The 21,286-nt window shown below is 36.6% G+C and overlaps 3 protein-coding genes and 1 long non-coding RNA gene across 4 annotated transcripts in view; 3 read left to right on the plus strand and 1 right to left on the minus strand.

Annotated features, from left to right (window-relative positions):
* The window catches only part of LOC135076744 (neuropeptide SIFamide receptor-like), a 134,149-nt gene that overhangs the window by 13,453 nt on the left and 99,410 nt on the right, over nt 1-21,286 (minus strand). The gene's annotated exons all lie outside the window — the stretch shown is intronic.
* LOC135076746 (uncharacterized) lies at nt 278-1,939 on the plus strand. The gene is made up of 3 exons (XM_063971168.1): nt 278-354; nt 882-1,209; nt 1,626-1,939. The coding sequence occupies exons 1-3, from the start codon at nt 343-345 to the stop codon at nt 1,853-1,855; spliced, it is 570 nt and encodes a 189-aa protein (XP_063827238.1). The 5' UTR covers nt 278-342; the 3' UTR covers nt 1,856-1,939.
* On the plus strand, nt 8,907-10,159 carry LOC135076747 (cuticle protein 16.8-like). Its single transcript, XM_063971169.1, has 2 exons — nt 8,907-8,962; nt 9,679-10,159. The coding sequence occupies exons 1-2, from the start codon at nt 8,951-8,953 to the stop codon at nt 10,117-10,119; spliced, it is 453 nt and encodes a 150-aa protein (XP_063827239.1). The 5' UTR covers nt 8,907-8,950; the 3' UTR covers nt 10,120-10,159.
* Nucleotides 12,656-16,167, plus strand: LOC135076749 (uncharacterized). Its single transcript, XR_010258331.1, has 2 exons — nt 12,656-12,740; nt 15,897-16,167. It is a non-coding gene; the product is annotated as an uncharacterized LOC135076749 (long non-coding RNA).

A 21,286-nucleotide genomic window follows, 5' to 3' on the forward strand; every position in this document is an offset into this window, starting at 1 on the left:
AGTTACAACTCTATTTGGAGTTCGACGTGATTTCTGCCAGCATTAATCCAAACTAGCGCCATCAAAGCTCGAACGAAAACTGACAAGATAATTACGTGATTATTAGACAGCACTTATTAACCGCGCATAAATTATGCTAATCACGCGTGTGACAGATCTTTGACAGGAAAAAAGGCAGTTAGCAAAAAAATTTCGCAAACTATGCAAAAAAAGAAAAGCCTCAAGTACACTGCCCAAAATTGTCGCAATCTGGGCCGATCGATTATTTTGAAGCATATAAAAAGTTCGCAGCGGACTAACTTATCATCAGTTGAGTACAGGACGTCAACAACGATTATTACAATGCAGAAACTTGTGAGTTTAACAATAATTGGGAACATTAAGAACATTAATAAAATAAATTAATGCAATCTTAGAAATTGAAAAGAAAATTAACCGTAACGTCTTTTCTGTCACAGTCAATAATAATGCATAGCGTATTATTTAAAGCTCTATGAATTTTAATAAATTTTCCCTATTTAGAGAGTCCTGGTGCGTCCATAATTTATTTGAACCCGTTGTATCCACTGCAGGACAAAGCCCTAACAACCTTCTTTCACTTTCCCCGACCTTCACTATGCCAATGATTTTTAATTACTGCACATAATGTATTTTATTACAAAAAGAAAAATATGTAATTTTCATTGTCTTGCTTTGCGAAGTTACAGACGATCAAATCTTGCAATCATAAAGTTTTGTTCATCTTATTATGATTCATAAAGGGTCTTAAACATTTAAATTCCCAATTCTGATGAATGATTTACCATTTGATTAGCGATTTTAGTATCTAAGAAATATATCTAGTAATGTTTCGTTTATAAATCAAGTTTTTTTATTCGCAGATCATCTTCACCGCCCTTTTGGCTGTGGCCGCCGCCGCCCCCGTGTACATTCTAACCCACGAGCCTCAGAAGTCGACCATCACGCACAGTAGCCAGGTGGTCGACCATGGGAGCACCATTGTGCACCACCCTGTGGTCCCAGTGGTCCACGCCACCCCTGTGGTCCACGCTACCCCTGTGGTCCACGCTACCCCTGTGGTCCATGTGTCGGTGCCGTCTAAGACCACCGTGACTAAGAGCGACCACGTGGTCAACCACGGCTCCACTGTGCACGTGCCGGTGGTACACACACATGAGATCCCTGTTGTGCACGCCCAAAAGACGACTGGTAAGCCAAAAACGCTAGATTTGTAACTTAATATGTAATTAATTACCTAACAATGTGCCGAATAGATTTGTATTTTCTTTTACATTTTCTCTAAGTATTCTTTTGCCTCAGTCGACTTAATTAAAATCAGATAAATCAACACCTTTTTATTCTCTAAATGTCTTTTAAAACATACCTACTTTGATCATTCGTGTTCAAGTAGCTACATTATTTGTTTCATTAATTAATTTAGCGTTTTAATAAGGGCATACTCAGACAGTATTTTGATGTTGAGATCAACGATTGAATGACATAATAAGATGAGATCAAAATATCTTTAACTATACTCAAGCTACGAATCCGCAACTAAAAATAAAATCCGAATAACTTTACGCCACGGAGAACCAAGAAAATGACCATGTCACTTTGTTTCACAGTAACAAAGAACACCCACTCCATCAATCACGGTTCCACATACGTGCACAGCCCGGTCGTGGTGCACGCCCCAGTGGTGCATGCCGCCCCAGTGGTCCACACAACACTGGTGCACTCTGCCCCCCTGGTCACCTACAAGACCGGGGACTCCGCTATCTCCCACCAGAGCTCCACTGTGCATGAGACCGAGCCCGTACTCAAGTCCTACTCGCTGTACACTTTCCACCACTGATTTGTTTGTTAAAGATTGTTGATTTATTTTTATTGTTATAATGATGATTTTTTGTAATGTAAATAAAGATTATTGACTGTGTAATTTGTTTCATGTAATTTAGCAGCGCTAACTGCAGTACGTTTAACAAGCGTACAACTCATAACAATTACAAAACCTTTGATATTATAAGTGAACAATAAAATTTCACAACGCACTTACAAGCTTCACTTAAAAGCAATTACCAGCCTATTCTTACGGCTGTCTGTCTGTTGAATGTTAAAGGATTACGTTAAAATTTGAGGATTTTAAACGTAGATTATTGTTGGATTTTATTACTCGTAGCACTCGTGGATGTGAATGAAGCTAATGGTATTATGTAATAGTTGGGTTAAAGAAAAGTATCGACTTAAAAACCAGAAATTAAAACTAGCTCTTCACATAGAATTTGCTTTCATATAATGAATTTTCTTAAAAGCAAAATATTCTTAAGGACAAAATTAATTGTCCATATAACTCGTCGCTTGCCTCTCTAACTGACGTAACTGACATTTTGTAAAATTTTCAGGCGATTAGACAGATCGATTCGTCTTGCAAAACTGATTATGATGGTGTAGATAACTCAGTTTCGAAAAAAATGTCAGATACGTCAGTTAGAGAGGCAAGCGACGAACTGTCATTAGGTAACGTTATAGAATGTCATAAAAACTGATGGAAAAAATAGTAATTTTGTCTAATAAACATTAACTACCTCATTAATGTTTATAGTCCAGTAGAATTAGCTTTTAAATCGGAAATAATTCCTACAAAAGATTTTATTGTTTTAATGGCTTCATTGGTTGCCCATTAAGACTCTCCTAAGTTTTCGACTTCGACGGAGTTGTGCTTAAGTGGTGGGGGCCCCCGAAAGAGGCATTTTTTCGGTTTTCCGGTTATACCGCGTAAAGGACTTACCCTATCAAAAAGTCGTCTTCATGACGGTTGAAGGGCACTTAATCCTGCATTGAATAAGACCAAATTCATATGTTTTGGACAAACCGTTCTCGCGCTAAAGTTCGGCAAAGTAGAAAATATACGTATAATTAATGACCCTCTCCACGTCCAATGGTTTGTTACCCACAGGCTTCCAAGTTTTGAAAAGGGCCACCTCAACCAGTGTAACCCTATCAAGGCTTACGAGCTTGATGCGCCTATCCTTGTTCGTCCCAGCCGTTCCTTAACTGCGGTTGCTGCACCTCTTCCTGGCACTCACCTGAACGACTCTGTGTTACCTACTGTGGCTGCCCCTCTTCCTTGTATGTATCCTCCTGCATGACTACGTTGCCTAGCCGTATGCCTGGTCTAAGGGTCGACGCCAAAAATCAACAACAACAAGTTCATATTAAAACGCTGAAGAGTTTTTTGTTTGTTTGTTTGAACGCGCTAATCTTAAGAATTACTAGTTTGATTGAAATCATTATTTTTATGTTGAATAGCTCATACATTAAGGAAGGCTATAGCATATATACAATCACTCTACGACTAATAGAGGCGAAGCAGTGAAGAAAAATGTTGCAAGCACGGGAAATAGTATTTAAACTATTTTCACTCGTACGAAGTTGATTTTGTGGCGTCGAACCTTGGACCAGGCATATGGCTAAGCAATGAAATCGTACAGGAGGGTACAATGAAGAGGGGCAGCCACATTAGGTAACACAGAGTCGTTCAGGAGAGTGCCAGGAAGAGGTGCAGCAACCGCAGTTAAGGAACGGCTGGGACGAACAAGGATAAGCGAATCAAACTCGTGAGCCTTGTTAGGGTTGCACTGGTTTAGGCGACCCTTTACAAGGCTTGGAAGCATGTGGGTAACAAGCCATTGGACGTGGAGAGGGTCATTAATTATACGTATATTTTCTACTTTGCTGAACTTTAGCGCGAGAACGGTTTGTCCAAAACATATGAATTTGGTCTTATTCAATGCAGGATTAAGTGCCCTTTAACCGTCATGAAGACCACTTTTCGATAGGGTAAGTCCTTTACGCGGTATAACCGTAAAACCGAAAAAACGCCCCTTTCGGGGGCCCCCACCACTTAAGCACAACTCCGTCGAAGTCGAAAACCTAGGAGAGTCTTAATGGGCAACCAATGAAGCCATTAAAGCAAAAAAATCTTTTGTAGGAATTATTTCCGATTTAATCAATTTTTGTGTTTAATTCTACTGGCCTATTAGACAAGGTTTTTAATAATTGAGTCTCGATGTCGATAGTTGCACACCACTGTGTAAAACACATCCCTAATGCTTAGCTCCCACTCCATTAATTTATATTCAAATACACGATAAAAACGTTAGGCCATTTCGCACCAAATTGAACACGACCCTTTTAACTTTCAAAAGGTAATTCACCGCTAATATACTAAGCACGAGATAATATTATTACATTAATGGAGAACATGATATACTCGTAGGTATCTTAATCTGCCGGAATTGATTACTATTTAGTAAGATACTGACAATTTTCAGATAAAAACTAGAGACACCCACAAGATTTTATGCATTTAAGTACAATATACTAAACGTATTTTTGTATCTATCGAAAAACTTCAGTATTATGTTGCTCAGAAGCTTCAGGAAGTCCAAAGCTCTCTCCTAAAAAGCCCAAGCAACGTTCTTCTCAAGGCCTCAACCCCTAACTTGTAAGTATTGTAACTACAATCTAACTTCCTGAAAGGGTAATGTGCCTAAGGAGCATCATTTCGTGGCAATGTGTGATCGGACTGAAACTTGTGGGAACTTCGTACATTTACTTAATAGTAGCTAATTTGAGCTTTAGATGGAAATTAGTGTTCAACTTTGAAGACAACACCTAATTTGATGCTTCCATAGTCTAGAATTTTTGACATCAAGATTCGGTATTCGGTCCTTTATTTAATTTTAATATTTAATTACCAGCAACATCTTCCTAATAATAAACACTAGCCTCATCATCATCATCATCATCTCAGCCATAGGTCATCCACTGCTGAGCATAGGCCTCCCCCAATGCTTTCCCTGTTGCCCGGTTGGTAGCGGCCTGTGTCCAGCGCCTTCCTGCCACCTTTATGATGTCGTCGGTCCACCTTATGGGTGGACGTCTCACGCTGCGTTTTCCGGTACGGATTTTTGCCTCACATTTTTATAAAACATGTAGGTTGATTAAATCGCGCCGATGAGTGGTCTATAAAGAGTGGCTGTAAGAGCTTTAAGCTCTAAAGGACATTACGCGCTTGTTTTACAACGCATTCACGACTCTACAATTCGGTTCTAATGTGCAAACGCGTGAGTAATTGCACAGGACGTTGAACTCAGCTGGAGTGTGGAGCACGTTCAATTGAGTTTGTCAACATGGAAAATTAGGATTTACAAATTTCTGTTTTACTCAATGTGACTTCAAGGAATCAACTTCAACGTGAAATTGGTTTTGACATGATACGAAGTATTAGATCCTGGAAAAAAAACATTCACTCGTTCTAAAATAACTGATTTTAATGTTAATGACTCTAAGCTCTCGAACTTATAATGCCTCCAACGGAATTTGAACTTTCTGGTATGTTTTTCGACGACATAGTTGAAGCAATTCTCGAGATAGAAACCCACGAAAACAAATCCGCAAGTATAAGATACTAAACAATGAGATACATTATCTTATTGTTGACTTTTAAACCAATGGTTAGGCCGGTAACCATTGCAACAACATCCTTGCTCAATGGCTCGTTTTACAACGTCCTTGGCGCCCAAAAAAGATGTAAGTTAAAGTTCTTATCTGATTGATAAATCGCATGCTGAGGCGTTGCAACATAACTAATAATAAGGTTTATGAACCAAGGTTGAACTTAATAAAGTTTGAGTATGATTAGTATAGTTTTTTTGTAAACAATTTGATTAGGCTACTGGTATTGCGAGCTTGCGTATTTATTTCAGGAGCACTTTATACATTGTTTGTTTCTATTATGAGTATGTAGAATTTTAAAGAGAAAACTAGATATTTAGTACCGACTCAAAGGGCAGATGTGGCTACGATTAGACCATTAACACCGTTGATTTGATTTTTAATTTTAAAGAAATTTGAAAAAATCTTCATCACGTCGCTATTAAATCATCCAGTAGTTTTGAAGCATGAGGATCTACTCTAAAGTACGAATTTGTAACTAAGCTTTCAAAGTTTAACAAACATATCTAACAGTAGCTGCTGTATGTAGCCTGATGGGCGGTTAAATCATTAGATAACATTAATAATGTGTATTTTACGATGTGAACGACCCAAGGCTTGAACTTGACATTCGGAGGCGTGTTAGCGCCAAGATGTTATTATGTCAAAATTAATGACCACGCTTGTTATGGACCTTGGCGCTTAACACGTTTGCAATATTTTGATGGTAAAACCATTATTCATTCTAAAATTTTGGAATATAGAAGGATATGCGATGGTCAAGGTTCTTGATGGAGCTTGAGGTCGCAGATTTTTGGCACGTTGTGATTTTTACGGAATATCAAAATGCATGTGTCTGTTAAAATAATTTTCGAAGATTTTCTAATTATTTTCTCAGAAAATTATATCTACTTATCAACTTTACCAAAAAGCTCTCCTGTTCTTTTTGAATGGATGTTTTTCATATACACAAGTAATTGAGGCCGTCTCCGCCGCCTTTTTAGGTCAACAGGCTCTCTAGACAAGTTAGTCCAATTTTGAGCCACTCAAGACGGCGTGTAGTCGCGGAAATGACCTAACGATGGCTTTTAACTAATGGAAAGACTTAGCCAAACAACGCATAACTAGAACAATCCCTAAATTAAAATTTATTGTGATATTCTCAGTAGGGTCACTTTGATAAAGCTTATTCCTGGCATCGCTTCGAAACTACAATGGGTCAGGGCTGACGAAAGTATTTAACGCCTATTTCTCCAGGAATACGATTTTTTCTTAGTATCCATATTTCTCAGATTGAACGTTATTTACCATGTCAGAGTTGAGTTAAAATGTAGAGTTAAACCTATAGATTTTCTTTACCTATAAGAGATCGAGATTTTGACCAACTCATAATTTAATATTGCAATGAGATACATTGTGTCACTTGAAATTTAATTTCTTAACAAAACACGGGGTCAAAATAAGTGAGTACGTCGAGAAAATTTAAGCAAAACTTTTAAGTAACGCAATGAATTGTAAGTTTTGACTTTAACAGCTCAATCCACACGTTTTTATTGCGAGAGCATTCACGTAAATGCAATAAAATTCGTGTAAATTAAGATATTGTCGAGAGAATTATGTCGTGTTCATAATAAATATGAATGTTCCTTTTGGCACAATTTTATCGACACGTTGATTGAGTTATCTTAACACTTATCTTGTCATTGCCATATTGATACAGTTATAAGAAATATTTTACAGGTGTTTAAGATAAATTCCTTTATAGTGCCCCTGAGAACAATATTGACACTGCTCTGACACCGTTCGTCACATACGAGTACATGACCCACAAAGCTTTTTTGTCTTATTATATCAGGTCAGTTTGATTGATGAAATGCAGTGTTTTAAGCAAGTATAGCTTTATCTAGAAAATCCCTCTGATCAATGCTTTGGTACCTATGTAATTTTATGAATTTTATGGTCCTTTTTCATTTTCTAAATGAAAGCTTTATTTCTTTCTTTCTTTTTACTGTCTTATTGAAGTTAATACCCAAAATTTTAAATTTTATTAGAGTTGCAAACTTGCCGATTTGTAAAGTACATCATCATCCTTCAGCTCTCGTTTGTTTCCCAATCACATTCAATTAAAACAGTCCCCGAACATGAATGGACAACCAGGCCTGCCAGTACATCTCGTTATGTAAGAGCAGGACCGACTGAACTTGGCATCAACCTACATTCGAGCGGGCCCGTTTGGCTGCTTATGCATTCATTAATCGGTGTATGAATGCCGAAGGAGCGAGGTACGAAGCAAGTGAAAGCTTCGAGGATGCGGCACTTAAGCAGAGTTGGTAGGTTGATTGAAATTTGGTTGCATAAAAGAAAACGACCAAAATAAGGCTATAATAATTATTAATAGGTGTTAATTGTCTACCAGATGACAATAAAAAATCGACAAAAATCGTGAAATATCATAGGAGGCTGGATATTTTTTTTTTTTGGAATTTTGCGTTCTCTATTTTTACCCGACTGCGCCAGAAGGAGGGTTAAGTTTTTTTTTTGATAAAATATACATTATACATACATATACTGTAATATATAAGGTCACCTCCAAAAGACAGACGATATTTAAGGGACCAATAAAACATCTTAAATTAATTAGTTTTAGATAATACAACCATATTTTTAGAATGCTAGTTTTCGAGATTTTTTGATGTAATGTTGAGTGAACCCGAAGTGCTGAGTGCGGTCCGGAGGCATGGCATCGATCGTGCCAGACAGTGCATCCGTGTACAAGGACGTCACGTCCAGCAGCTTATGTAAATAATGTGAAATGAGTTTAAAATTAAAAAAATATTACATTAAGGGCTGATTTTTCAATTGTCAGATATCTTTTAACTGAAGAATAACCTTGTCATTTTGACATATTTCCCGTACTAAAACTGTCAATGTGCCAAACTTATTCTTCAGTTAAAACTTATCCGACGATTGAAAAATCAGCCCTTAGTTTGTTAGGAAAAGTAAAAACAGAAATTAGCCTATTTTTTTTGGTTTTAATGCTAGGGTCCAATTTTTATAATATAATTAGATGCCCTATTAAAATTTCGTCTGTCTTTTGGAGGTGACCTTATATGAAATGTGTATAAAAATACGAGCTTTCATGGGATGTTTATATTAGTGCCGCCAATCAAACGACATTTGAATCTTAAAGACTCCTCATGGAAGCTTTACCTTCCGTACTTCTTGTTTACGTTAAACTCCGCAGTGAGCGGCGTAACCTCCGAACTGTTGCGGACGTTGAATGCCGCCTCCACGCAAGCTCCTTCATACCTCCCGTAATTTATACAGAATTCAAGTACAATATTGCGTGCGTATTGTAGTATTTCGGCGGTCGCCAATATAAATACCCGAGGAGGCTTCAGGTCGTTAGATAACTTCGCACCACCGCGTCGACAACAACAAATAAACAACCATGCAGACCTTTGTAAGTGTTGTTCGAAAAAAGTTCAATGTGTTTTTTAAATTTTTCGTATAACTTTAACAAGATAAAGACGCATATTAATCGAATTGAACTATAACATCATTAAAAGCCGTCGGAGGCTGTACAACAATAAGTGTTATAGCGTTCTTGGTATAAGAAATTTTGGTCAGCTCGTAGGTTGATGACAAACGTTTGTTGTGCTTTTCCAATAACTAGCTTTTGTTTGTTTCGAGGGAAAATTTTATCCAACGGGACTAGACTAGTATGGAAGCCAAGTATTCTTTTTCATACCGTGTTTTTCCTAAATTATCTTTGACGTCAAGTTTATAAAAAGTTACAAAAAATGTGATGATTATTTGAGTGAGATGTCCCAACAAGTTATCGGTAGAATGTTTGATGAAACAGCGATATAGCAGTATCTGGTTACTTACAATCACAAAATGTGGAATTCTTTTCGTTGAAATATGAGAGTGACTTTTATTGGGTAAACAAATATTTGTTGTTAGGTGTTTTCTAATCTTATTATCTCAAAAATTTGTGAGTAATTGGTAGTCTGATATTTACTTCAAGATCTTTGCTTTTATTTACTCTGGCTCGGCCACTTTAGTGTTACGAATCAGCACGGCAGCGATAGTTCAAATGCTAAAAATTGTAACTTACGTTATTAAATTAATGTTGTTTTTTTAATTAAATTGTAACCATCTTTTTTTCGCTAACAGGTAGCTTTCGCCGCCCTCCTGGCTTACGCCGCCGCCGCCCCCGGCCTCCTCGTGGCGCACCAGCCCGTGGTAGCGGTCCACTCCGCCCCCGTGGTCCACGCAGCCGTTCCCGTGGTGGGCTCCAAGACCACCATCACCAAGAGCAGCCAGGTCGTCAACCACGGCTCCCCAGTGGTCCACGCTGTCCACGCTGCCCCCGTCGTGGTCAAGACCGCTCATGTCGTGGCTCCCGTTGTTCACGCCACCCCAGTCGTCCACACCGTCCACTCTGCCCCAGTAGTCCACACCGTCCACGCTGCCCCAGTAGTCCACGCCGCCCCAGTGGTCCACGCCGCCCCCCTGGTCGTGAAGACCGCCCCCGTGGCTGTGGCTCACAGCAGCTCCGTCGTGCACCACGGCTCAGTCGTCAAGGCTGTCCCGCTCGTCGCCGTCCACCACTGATTTCGTCTTAGAATAAATAACTAAATTATATTACCACCAATTACTTCGTTTCATTTTTTATTCTAGCCTAGCAAACAAAATAGCTCAGTCTATCATCGTTAAATTTAAATAGGCCCCGAGTTTTCTTACTTTCCTTTATCGATAAATGGTTAGAGAGATTTTAATTCTATTTCATTTAAGACCTAAAAGTTTAATAGCAAGTAATCAATGAAAGTTACAAATTGCTACCATTTAAATTGATTCATTGGAAAATGTTGAATTTCGTTCGAAACTAACTTTAGTTCTCCTAAAATAATATACTTTGTTGATACAATGAAAATCATATTTCATCATGCGCCAAAAGCAAATCAGGTACCCCGCTTCAATGTAATGTTTTGACGCTAACTTAACTTAATGACGTACTTAATTATAATCATGATTAAGGTTTAATTACCGGCCGAACAACCCAGCCGTGGCTCAGGCGGATTCTAGGGCGAGAATGTGAACACCGCCTGGCATGATAATCGCTGCATCGCATGTACTCGAGCGCAGGCAAGAAATAAACAAGCGTATCTGTCGTGTGAACATCATCGAGGAAAACTTCAAAATAATTGCTGTTTAAAAAAGTTTTTTGTGATGAAAGTGCTGAGTATAAATTGTAATTGCTCGGTCTCATTTTACTATTTTGGAATACTTGATTTTGTACCATTGAAAAAAGGAGATGAAACAAAAACTGTTGATTACAAATGCAAATGTTTAATGTCTAGATAATAAAGATCTGGAGCTAAGACCAATGGGGTCAGACTGACCTTTCTTGACTTTTGGTGTTCTTTGATACGAAATTCTTACTGACTTTGAAATAACTTCAAAAAAGTAAAATTAATTACTGTACTTTATTTACTCACCCAACTAAAAAAGGTTTACTATTGTGCCATCTAAAGAAAGAATGCCATAGAGTGCCTTTTTCGTATGAAAGCTAGTGCTTACAAGTCTAATATAGAAGAGTTTTCCTCGAAATCGAATCTAGAGCGGTCAGACAACCTGGGAAATGATATCGGTAGGTAGCTCCATTTGGGAAATGGATTGGGCAAGATTTAGCTCATTTCAGAGATTTGGAAAGTAATTCCATTCATTTATTTCATGTAGCCAGCTTTTATGAGAAAACAAATAATTGCTAATTTTGTTTCTATGAAAATAAGTTTACTAACTGATCTCACTCATTACAGCTTGCTTTAATATGATTAATTGTAACTACATTTCACTCTAATATGCGGCTAGAGTAAGTATATTATTGTTGCGTTCGGTTCAATAAATCTTAGCGTTAGTATTATAATTTTGCTTAATTTATTTACTTTAATTACCACTATAATTTGTACTTAACGTCTTTAAATACCTATTTACATTCTAAGTTAAGTCATAAAATGCAAATAAATTCAATTTAATGGCCATAAAATATTAGTACAGTTGAATACGTCAAATTCAAATTCAAAATGGTGCTAAAATATCTAGAAGATTTATATTACAATCTCAGCAGGGTATAAACAGCTCACAAGATAATAATATTATTTTGATTTTTTATGAAGGAACCACATTAAGAAGTTTGAAAGTGTTTCTATGGGCTAAGTTGTAGTAATGAAATTCATTGAGTGACTTACATACAATACCTTCTTATAATAATAAACATATTATCTATAAACATATTATTGTCTAGTCGGCCGTTTGGTGTTGGGTTCGATTCCCGCACAGTACAAACATTTGTGTGCATGAACATATTTGTTTGTATTGAACTGGGTGTTTTCTAGTATAATAAGTGTGTATTTACAAAAAAAAAGTATTTAAGTATGTTTATATCCGTTCTCTAGTACCCATAGTACAAGCTTTGCTTAGTTTGGGACTAGAAGCGCAGTGTAAAATGTCTAAGGATATTTAATTTAATTATTATTATTTATCAGCTTATGAATATTTGCATATTTTTCGACTAAACATTTGTTGTTGACTGTACAAGAGTTGTAACTAACGTAGTCAAGATGTGCCAACAAGATAAGTTCGAGTAAAGATGACCGGTCTCGACATATTTGGCTGTCAGCGCCTGTTGCGGCTCTTTAGGTGAACTCGCAACGATGCGCGATGTATCGATTGTCGGGCAAGAAGTGGCATCGATTAAATTACTAGTTTTAAAATATCATGAGTTTTTCCCTTTCAAAACTCGATTCTTATCATTGTATGATTGATCATCATCAACAATAATATGTCTTCGAATTTTATTGAAGCGGTGGTACAGCCTCTTTAATTAAACTAGTACTTGTATCTAAAGCTCTATAAATGAATGTACTTAGATACAAGTAAAAATACTGTCAACCAACTAAAGAATTTTATTCGGTTAGTACCGATAGATCGGATGAGCAATCGTCAGATATTTTTAAAGCATTACTTTGTAACCTCTAGTAACTATAGCCAATACATTTAGTACCTAAATGGCAGACTATGCGAATTCCAGGCCGTATAAAGCAGTGCGTTAGTGGACGAAACAGAATACACAGCGTGGCTATATATTTGCGAGCCCTGGGCGGGAAACTTAGTCGGCCAACTGCAGTCATTGGCGCCATCCTGATATCCATTCAGGCAGGAAAATGCATCGAATGGTAAGTCTATAAAATCGTACTCCTTTAATTTTTAAATAAACTTGATGGAGTAATTTTGTTCGCAAAAACATTGTTTGCTTTATTCTCAAGAAATGAATAGCGTCAGTTAAAACTATATTAGTAGTCAATCTGAAACTTTTTAAGCCTTTTGTATAAGCTCATAAGTATAGCATAATACTCTATCATGCCATGTCATATTGCTATTTACACTGGACATATTCTAATTCAAGATCTTTTGTAAAAGAAGTATTCTACTTATATTTTATTGATACCAATCATAAGTCTTAGTCTTCCAAATCTCATTTATTTCCGAGATAATTATGAAAATATAGTACAAACAGAAATATTACGATTGACCTTTACCTACATAACTCTAAATCAATTAAAATGGGCTCATGGCTGTAGGATTTAACATTAAGTCCCAAAGGTCACAAAATGGCTGTAGTAAATACCTAGAAAATACCCTTCCCAGCGGGACCCGATTGATTTTGCCAAAATTTCCTACTTAATAGTCTCTCTAATGTCTTAATTACATCTTAATATTATATTGCCCTCACATTTTGAAGTTGGCACGTGTATATCTACTTACACGTTAATGACACTTAGCATTAGTCCTTTTGAACTTGTTTCGCGCGAATTTTTATATTACAGGAATCTTTCTTCCTTAAAATTTATAGGAATAGTATCTTCCTAATTAGAAATAATTAACTTTTTAAAAAAATAAAACCGACTTCAAATGCGTGAACACAAAAAAAAATTAAAAATTAAAAATATTGCGTATAAAAAAGTTCATCCCCAATTTTCCACCCTTGGGGGTGAAATATTTTCTTCAAATTCGCATGAAACCACCCTTTTGATAATACCTATTCAACAAAAAAATAATCGTTCAAATTGATTTATAATCGGCGGAGATATTGCGTATAAAAAAGTTCATCCCCAATTTTCCACCGTTGGGGGTTGTTTTTTCTATTATTTAATTTAAATGGGACCACCCTTGAGGTATTACCTATACGCCGAAAAAAGATTGGTTCAAATCGGTTCATAATTGGCGGAGTTATCGCGTAACAAATATAGAAAAAAAAAAAAAAAAACATACGGGTCGAATTGAGAACCTCCTCCTTTTTTTGAAGTCGGTTGAAAAGATCTTTAACATTTCTTAACATGCTTAGATCATATTCCGAATACACTAAGGCTGAGTTGCACCACCTAATTTTGACCGTAACTATAACGATAACCGGTGCTTTTTGTATGGAGTTTGACAGATTTTTGACGTTTGTCAAAGTTAAAGTAAGATGATGCAACCCAGCCTAATAATACTTGAGATAAAGGCATAACTTCATTGTTTACACATTATTAACCCCGATCTATCATTGCCCATAATAATTCATGGCTCGGTTTAGTAACTCAGAATTGACTCTGAAAGCAGATCTTACACGGATGTGGTCCATATAATTAGGTCGATGTAGTAAGGCTATTCATAAGGCGATCTCCTTTCTTCTTATTTCGTTTTCGTACTTATAAATAAATGCAACAGATTCCGCCTTCATCAAGCAGACTTAATGATTATTATTACAACTCAATTATAATCAAATATTTAATAACAAGTACAAGGCGGATTGTTTTTATTGTTGTAACAGCCAATGTGGTTTCCGAAAACCCGAAAAGACACTACGGTTGGTGCCTATGACTCATGAAATGTTAGGATGATCACAATCTCAGTTGTCAACCCTGAATAATTTACTAGTAGTCAGTCTGAGACATTACTCACATCCATTTACTTAAAACATTGCCATGAAATAATAAAATCTGGTAAAATAAAATAATCTTTGTGAAACCGTAATGAATGATTTGTTCTGCACTCTTGCGGTCCGACCTACTAATTAGGCTCCTGCTAGAGCAAATATTGCCCCAATAAGTTTTTACTGTCCCCGGGGACCCAATCAAGCACAGAGGTTATTGGGTCACAACTGTCACAAGGCTTATCATTGAATCTTTTCAACAAAGCTTTAGATCCGTCAATATTTTTGATAAAACTTTGCATAACTTAAGACGGACGACGGACGAACGTGATGAATAGCTGATTTGTACGTGTTATTGTATTTTAAGATAGGTATTTGTAGAACTTGTAAACTTGTTGTAATGATATGATAGCAGTAGCATAATAATCACAGTCTTTTAATTTCATAATTACTGATAAAAATATAATTAAATTATAAATTAATATTTATAAATCTTTTTTAAAAATGTATTTGGAATGGAGTTTAAGAGAGAACAAGTTATTTAGCCATATAAGCAGTACTTCTGCAATTTGGGTTGTAAACTTGTAAACCTAACAAAACTTCAGAGCCTAGGCTTCTGAGGCCTTCTAGCCAGGGTCATTAGATTAGACGATGGATATAGCTTTTGATAGCAAACATCCTTGATTAATCACTAGAGAGTTGGACTTTCTTAAACTGGATAAGTTGTGGGTTTTATATTCAGACGTTAAACAAATTGTCAAAAATTGTAAAAAAGTCAACCTTCAAGGATTTTCACTGCGACTGGTCATGCTCTGCCCGTATCCAGGGGCTTCCCTTTGCTAGATTGTCGGCCCATCAAGTGAGGCCTGCCAACACCGCTTTCCAGACGTTAAAAAAAATGTAAAGGATCAAGGATTTTTCATTGAAATCCTTGATCCTTTACATTCAAGGATCAAGGATTCACAGTGACCGGTCATGCTCTCTGCCCGTATCCAGGTGCTTCCCACGTTTTTGCTAGATCGTCGATCCATCAAGTGAGGCCTGCCCACACCGCATCTGATCTGGACAACCGGTCCGTTGTCGTCACTCGAGAACTTTTAAATAAAAAGAGCAATAATCAACAACAGCGTGGGCAGGCCTCCTACTAGGTGGACCGACGATCTGGTAAACGTCGCGGGAAGAGCCTGGATGCGGGCAGCGGACCGTTCATTGTGGAAAACCTTGGGGGAGGCCTTTGTCGAGCAGTGGACGTCATTTGGCTGAAACGAACGAACGAATCAACGCCTTCGGATACTAAAAATGACCTGATGGTGGTGATACACAGTGCTATATAGTTCCAAAAATAGGTAGGAACGACATAACGATCTTAAACACTAATATCCTAATGTTTTTAATAAACGCTATTGTTCTCTTCCAGGTACTCCTGCTCTCTCTGCTGGCCATGGCGGCGGCAGCACCAGCGCCGAAGCCGATCGTCGTGTATCCGCACGTGTCCAGCGTGTACCACCCGCCTGTGGTGTCCGCGCCGCTCGTGCACGCGCCCGTCGTCTCGCACGTCAGCACGTTGTACCACCACCCGCACGTGCTGCCTGTGCACCCGCTTTATTTTTGATTGCGATTGAAATGTAATAAAGTTTAATGTTTTGTGTAAGAAAGGTCTTTTATTTAAATATTATGTCTTACGTGACTTTCTGGATTATTTACTGAGCTGCGGACATTGGTAGGCAAACAGCTGTCACAATAATTTATTCGTGCCTACTGTTACTGCCACTTTAAAAAGTTTCTCACTATTTTAATCTTATCATCCATTTGGTCTAGGCTGTTTGGCATAATGTCAATGCAAATAAAAAAGCAACCATTTGAATTTGGAACGCTCTAATAAAGAAGAAGTTCGAATTTTGAATTACGCGTCAATTCGTGGTCAATGACGCGCGTTTCTATTATAACTTTTTTCTGTTGATATAATCTGTGGTTGAGAACTCGCACCCAGAGCCGTAAAACATTATAATTAAAAAAAAGCTGTCAATTTCGCGCAGCTTAATTTTTTAAAAGTGAGAAATTATTAATTAGTTATTTTATTTTAAATCAAAACTTCTAGACTCAATAGGTCCATGTGAAAGTGAAACTAAGACGAGCGGGCGTGTCAGTGGATAGAATTTTCAAATAATAACACGTCATGGATACTACACGAAGAATTTCTTCTGAAGTAGACACCAAGTAAGTTTATAATTTTTTTTTTTTTATGCATAACAAGGCAGGTATTTCATTTGTTTAGGATTAAAGTAGCTAGTGTACTCTTCACTCGTCCTTTCCTATAGTTTTTAACATCGTGTTTTCATACTTCTTATTGCTGTAGATGTGGAAACATTTGACAAACACTTTGAGTACAATAAAGTTGAGTTAAGCAAATGCGTGACTTTCACCCGTGTTTACTGGCTCTGTAATAAATAAAAACCAGAAGTTCAGTCATATTCATCCACTTAATGTCGTACACATTTACTCGCCAACCACACAGTAAAGCGGCCGTTTTAAATTTGTGTTGGCAGTTAATGTACGAGTTTTAGACAAATTGGGGTTGTTCTGAGTTCTTTTTCGGACAATTTATGCCTTACGTAAAATACTGAACAATCAGAGCTACGTCACAAGCCTAGTTTAATGTTGTTACGAACCTAGTTATTCAAAAGACGCCATCTGTGAGCAATGGCAGTGTCAAAAACTTGGACTAAACAAAAAGTCTGGAAAATATCCCGCGGGGAATGATCATTTGTCATGGCTGTGTATTTATGAAGCAGAGTGCGAGACAAAGTTGGCAGTAAAGTGCTGAATTTAGAAAAACATTATTTATAACAACTAGGTGGCAGGTATAGGTTGTAAGTACATTTATTTATCAAAGCTTTATGTATCATGACCTATTTTAGCATAATTTCGATAGATAAATAGTTTATAGTACCTGCAGCCTACACTATAAACATGGCCTGTAGTTCATATTAATTAACCATGCTTGTCAAGACACTGCCCTCGTAACCACGAAATCTTTTTCACCAATCAGTTTTTAACAAATGATTTAAATAGTTAACATTTTCGAATTAATTTGGGAATCTAAAAGCTTTTGCTTAATGTTATTTTGGCTAATAAAATCAATGAATCACTGGCGATTCTACTCAGTGCCATCTAACAGTTGCACGATTTGGAAGTCAATAGGGTATACATTAAAGGTGAATGGGTCAGCACTATAAATTATGTATGTCATTGCAAATCGGAGGCTCTACTACGCATGACTATTTCGATACCTTCGGGTATATCTTTCTCTCTCATTTAACCTAGCGATAATCATGAGTAAAGGAGACGGCACGAGCCGATACCCTTGGAATCAATTGACGAAGTAGACCCGATTATGGTGTATGTAGGTTTGGTTTGTGGTATTGCAATATCATACAGTTATTGCAAATCAGAAGCTTCATTAATGAACTGCGTAGGATAAACAATAAATCCGTCATGCACGATACGTATAAACAGTATGCTAAACTAAGTAGGTACATTCGACGAGAAAAGCATTAAATTCAAATATTGAATTCTTCAAGTTAAACGCAAAAAACCTTTAGAAATTACAAAATAAGTATGTATACCTACAGGTTACACCTACATCCTGGTATACCTACCAAATTCTATAGAAGGCAATTGGATGTGAGTCCCTTTGTTGTAAGGACGACGCTAATTCCAATTCTCTTGAGGCATTCCCAGTATGAAATTCTCACGAAAAGATGTGGTCTCTTCAAATAAAATATTTTTTTAGACAATCCAAGAATCCGACGTTCAATAAATTTATTTATGATTTGTGCTCGCCGGTACAATGTAAATTGTAATAAATCCATGGTATTGAGTGCTTCGTGAGTGTCCGCAGCCTCGCGCCGACATTGATCTTATCAAATAGGGCAGTGATAGGAACTTGTACGGCCTTATTGAGATTTATGCTGCCGTCAATTTTCTATGAGCAGGCTTTGAACCTAGAACTCGCGGAACTGTTTACTTCTAGGCCCAATATTTACTGAGATGAGACTACGAATAAAATGACAAATTATGAAACTGTTGATAATTGTTCCATATTCAGTTCAGTGTGTATTCTTATTGAACAACCTCCTCGTATTATGGTATTTTTCATCTCTAGCTGGTTTTTAAAATTATGACAATTTTCATTTCCTTTCTATTTTTTTTTTTAATTTGTGCTATCGGTATGCTCTTGCAGTTGGAGCTTTTGCATTTATAGATAGAGAACCACCAAACTAGTGTTTTAACTACCTACATAAAAATTTAACTGAAAAACCCGTGTATTCAATGAGTACACAGAGCTAGATGTGGGGATTGTTACAAATAACTAAAGATTGATCAAAAAATGTATTTGAGTTTCAATATACCCGTGCCGTGTCCGACCTAGATCAGGCGGAATGGACAGCTACCTGCAATCAATCAAGTCTGAAACCTGCCCCTAAGATGAAGGCCGAAACCCAATCTCCTAGGTGAGTGTACCTATACCCTCATATTTTTATGTTTTTCTGTTATGAGAATTACGGCATTTCTATAAATGAAAATTGTTGCCTTGGCTGTACCATATTGCTTCGTATCTAATTTAGATCGTGTGACGATGTAGCGGGCGACGCATGTTATCGACAGGCTAGACGTCATAGAATAAGCAATAGGATTATTAACCCTTAAGTAACATCCTTATTTTTGGTTACACATTGAACACCCTGGGGTAAAAAAATTACCCCAAACGGAAATAGATTTTTTTAAGTAAATATTGAAAATAAATTCAATTTGTGATTTATATGTATTAGCGGGCTCACTAAATTATACGATTGCCTTAAAAAATCGTCTATCTAGCGTAAAGAAACATTTTAAATCGATCATAACGAAAAACAAAGAATTTTTCATTTGCAACTAAAGTCTCTACAATGGTCTTCTAGAAAAATCTTGGAAAGTTATTGTGGGACCCAAAAATTTACACTAATTGGACATCGTATAGCTGCTTTATACACATTTTAAACTCAAAGTTAAATAAAACGAAAATTTCTGGACTTTTATCAAAGCAAAATAAAAAAAGGTTATTATTTATAAAATAATGAGAAATTATTTTTTATTTTATTTTATTCCTAATTATTATTTTCAAAACACATCAAACACACTGAATTATTGTGTAATTATCATTTTGGAGTTATATTTCTGTGTCGAATTTATGAACGCTCTGTTCTGAGGGGATGTCTTCGAAGTTCGAAAAGTATCATGTAAATCAAGCTCTATTTATCTCTCTGCATTCTCGAGACAATGTGCTACTTGATGGTCATATAAATATTTACTAATTTTGTTTAAATATCATAAAAACCTATTGATTACATGTTAGGTAATGATAAATTAAAGCATGCGTAACTAACACCCTGGGGTAAATTTCTACCCCACCTACCTGTAAAAGCTAAACGGATGAATTTTATCACATCCCGCGTCTACGGGCTTAAAACGCACGCTCTGCATTGAGAATACATAAAACGACATTGCTCTAACTTCACTAGAAAAAAAGATAATGCCAATTTTTATACCCCTGGGGTAAAAAATTACCCCACGGTGTTACTTAAGGGTTAATATTATGAAATCCTGAAATAATTCGTTCGTTCGTTCGTTTTAGCCAAATATCGTCCACTGCTGGACAAAGGCCTCCCCCAAGGTTTCCCACAATGAATGAATGCATCCAGGCTCTTCCCTGATATAAAAATACCTATAGAAATACACCTCGCTATCATATAGAATTGATAATATTGTAAGTATAAATAAGAAATTGAGTTACTATTTGCATTTGTTGTAACTAATAATAAACTGAATAAATATAGCTACCTACTTCATAGATTCATGGAAGATGTGAAGCGAAGAGCTTTTGATGGAATTCTCAGGAAAATCCTTTGCGATGAGGATAATTATTTCCACGCTGTGTTTTCTTACTGCCAATAGATATACAAGCTGTAATTGACATGTAAATAGTTTCCGGTTTCTATTTATTTTGGTAATAAAACAAAGCATGAGAGGTTTTAATGGTGTAAATCTTTCGCATAAATTCCTAGTCTCAAAGTATGAAACGGAAGGACGATTTAGTACATGAGACTGACTTGCTAACAATGCACTAATATGAAAATAATAAAAGTAAACCCTTAAAGACTTCTTTTTTTTTCCAAAAGACTAACACAACTTTTATTAAACTGTAAAAACATACACAGTAATTTTATTTTACTAATATTCTCGGAATCCAGGAGTCTACTTATGACGTCATTTTCATAATCACCTATCAAAACCATTATCAAATTCAAAGGACAATGACCAAAAGTGGTCCAAATGTCCACCACCAATGAGACCTACATTGGCTTATAGTCCATTCAATAGAGATTGACTTTCAGTATGGGACGAAAAAAAAATAAACTGTCAGTAAAAAGTTACGACCGTTTAAAAATTGTAGTAGTTTACGCGCTAATCTCAAGAACTTACTGGTCCGATTTGAAAAAATCTTTTTGTTATGGATAGCCCATTTATAAAGGATGATTTTAGGATAAATAACATCACCTACAGCCAATAGGGGCGGAGCAGTCAAGACAAATGTTGTAAAAATGTGAAATAATATTTAAACTATTTTCACGCGTACAAAGTTGAAGGCACATTATTATTTAATAAAATTCATCTATAACCCAGCGCCACATGCGACATGACATAACATGCGTAGATAAGTCCAAAATGTGCAATGGATAGAATGATATTAAGAACATTTTTCGGACG

The sequence above is a fragment of the Ostrinia nubilalis genome, chromosome 12 (assembly GCF_963855985.1).
Source record: "Ostrinia nubilalis chromosome 12, ilOstNubi1.1, whole genome shotgun sequence".
Lineage (NCBI taxonomy): Eukaryota > Metazoa > Arthropoda > Insecta > Lepidoptera > Crambidae > Ostrinia > Ostrinia nubilalis.

Excerpts from the sequence above, each read along its gene's own strand:
- LOC135076746 (XM_063971168.1), top strand. Across the intron at positions 1,210-1,625 it reads GCACGCCCAAAAGACGACTG|TAACAAAGAACACCCACTCC; the intron begins GTAAGCCAAAAA and ends TTTGTTTCACAG.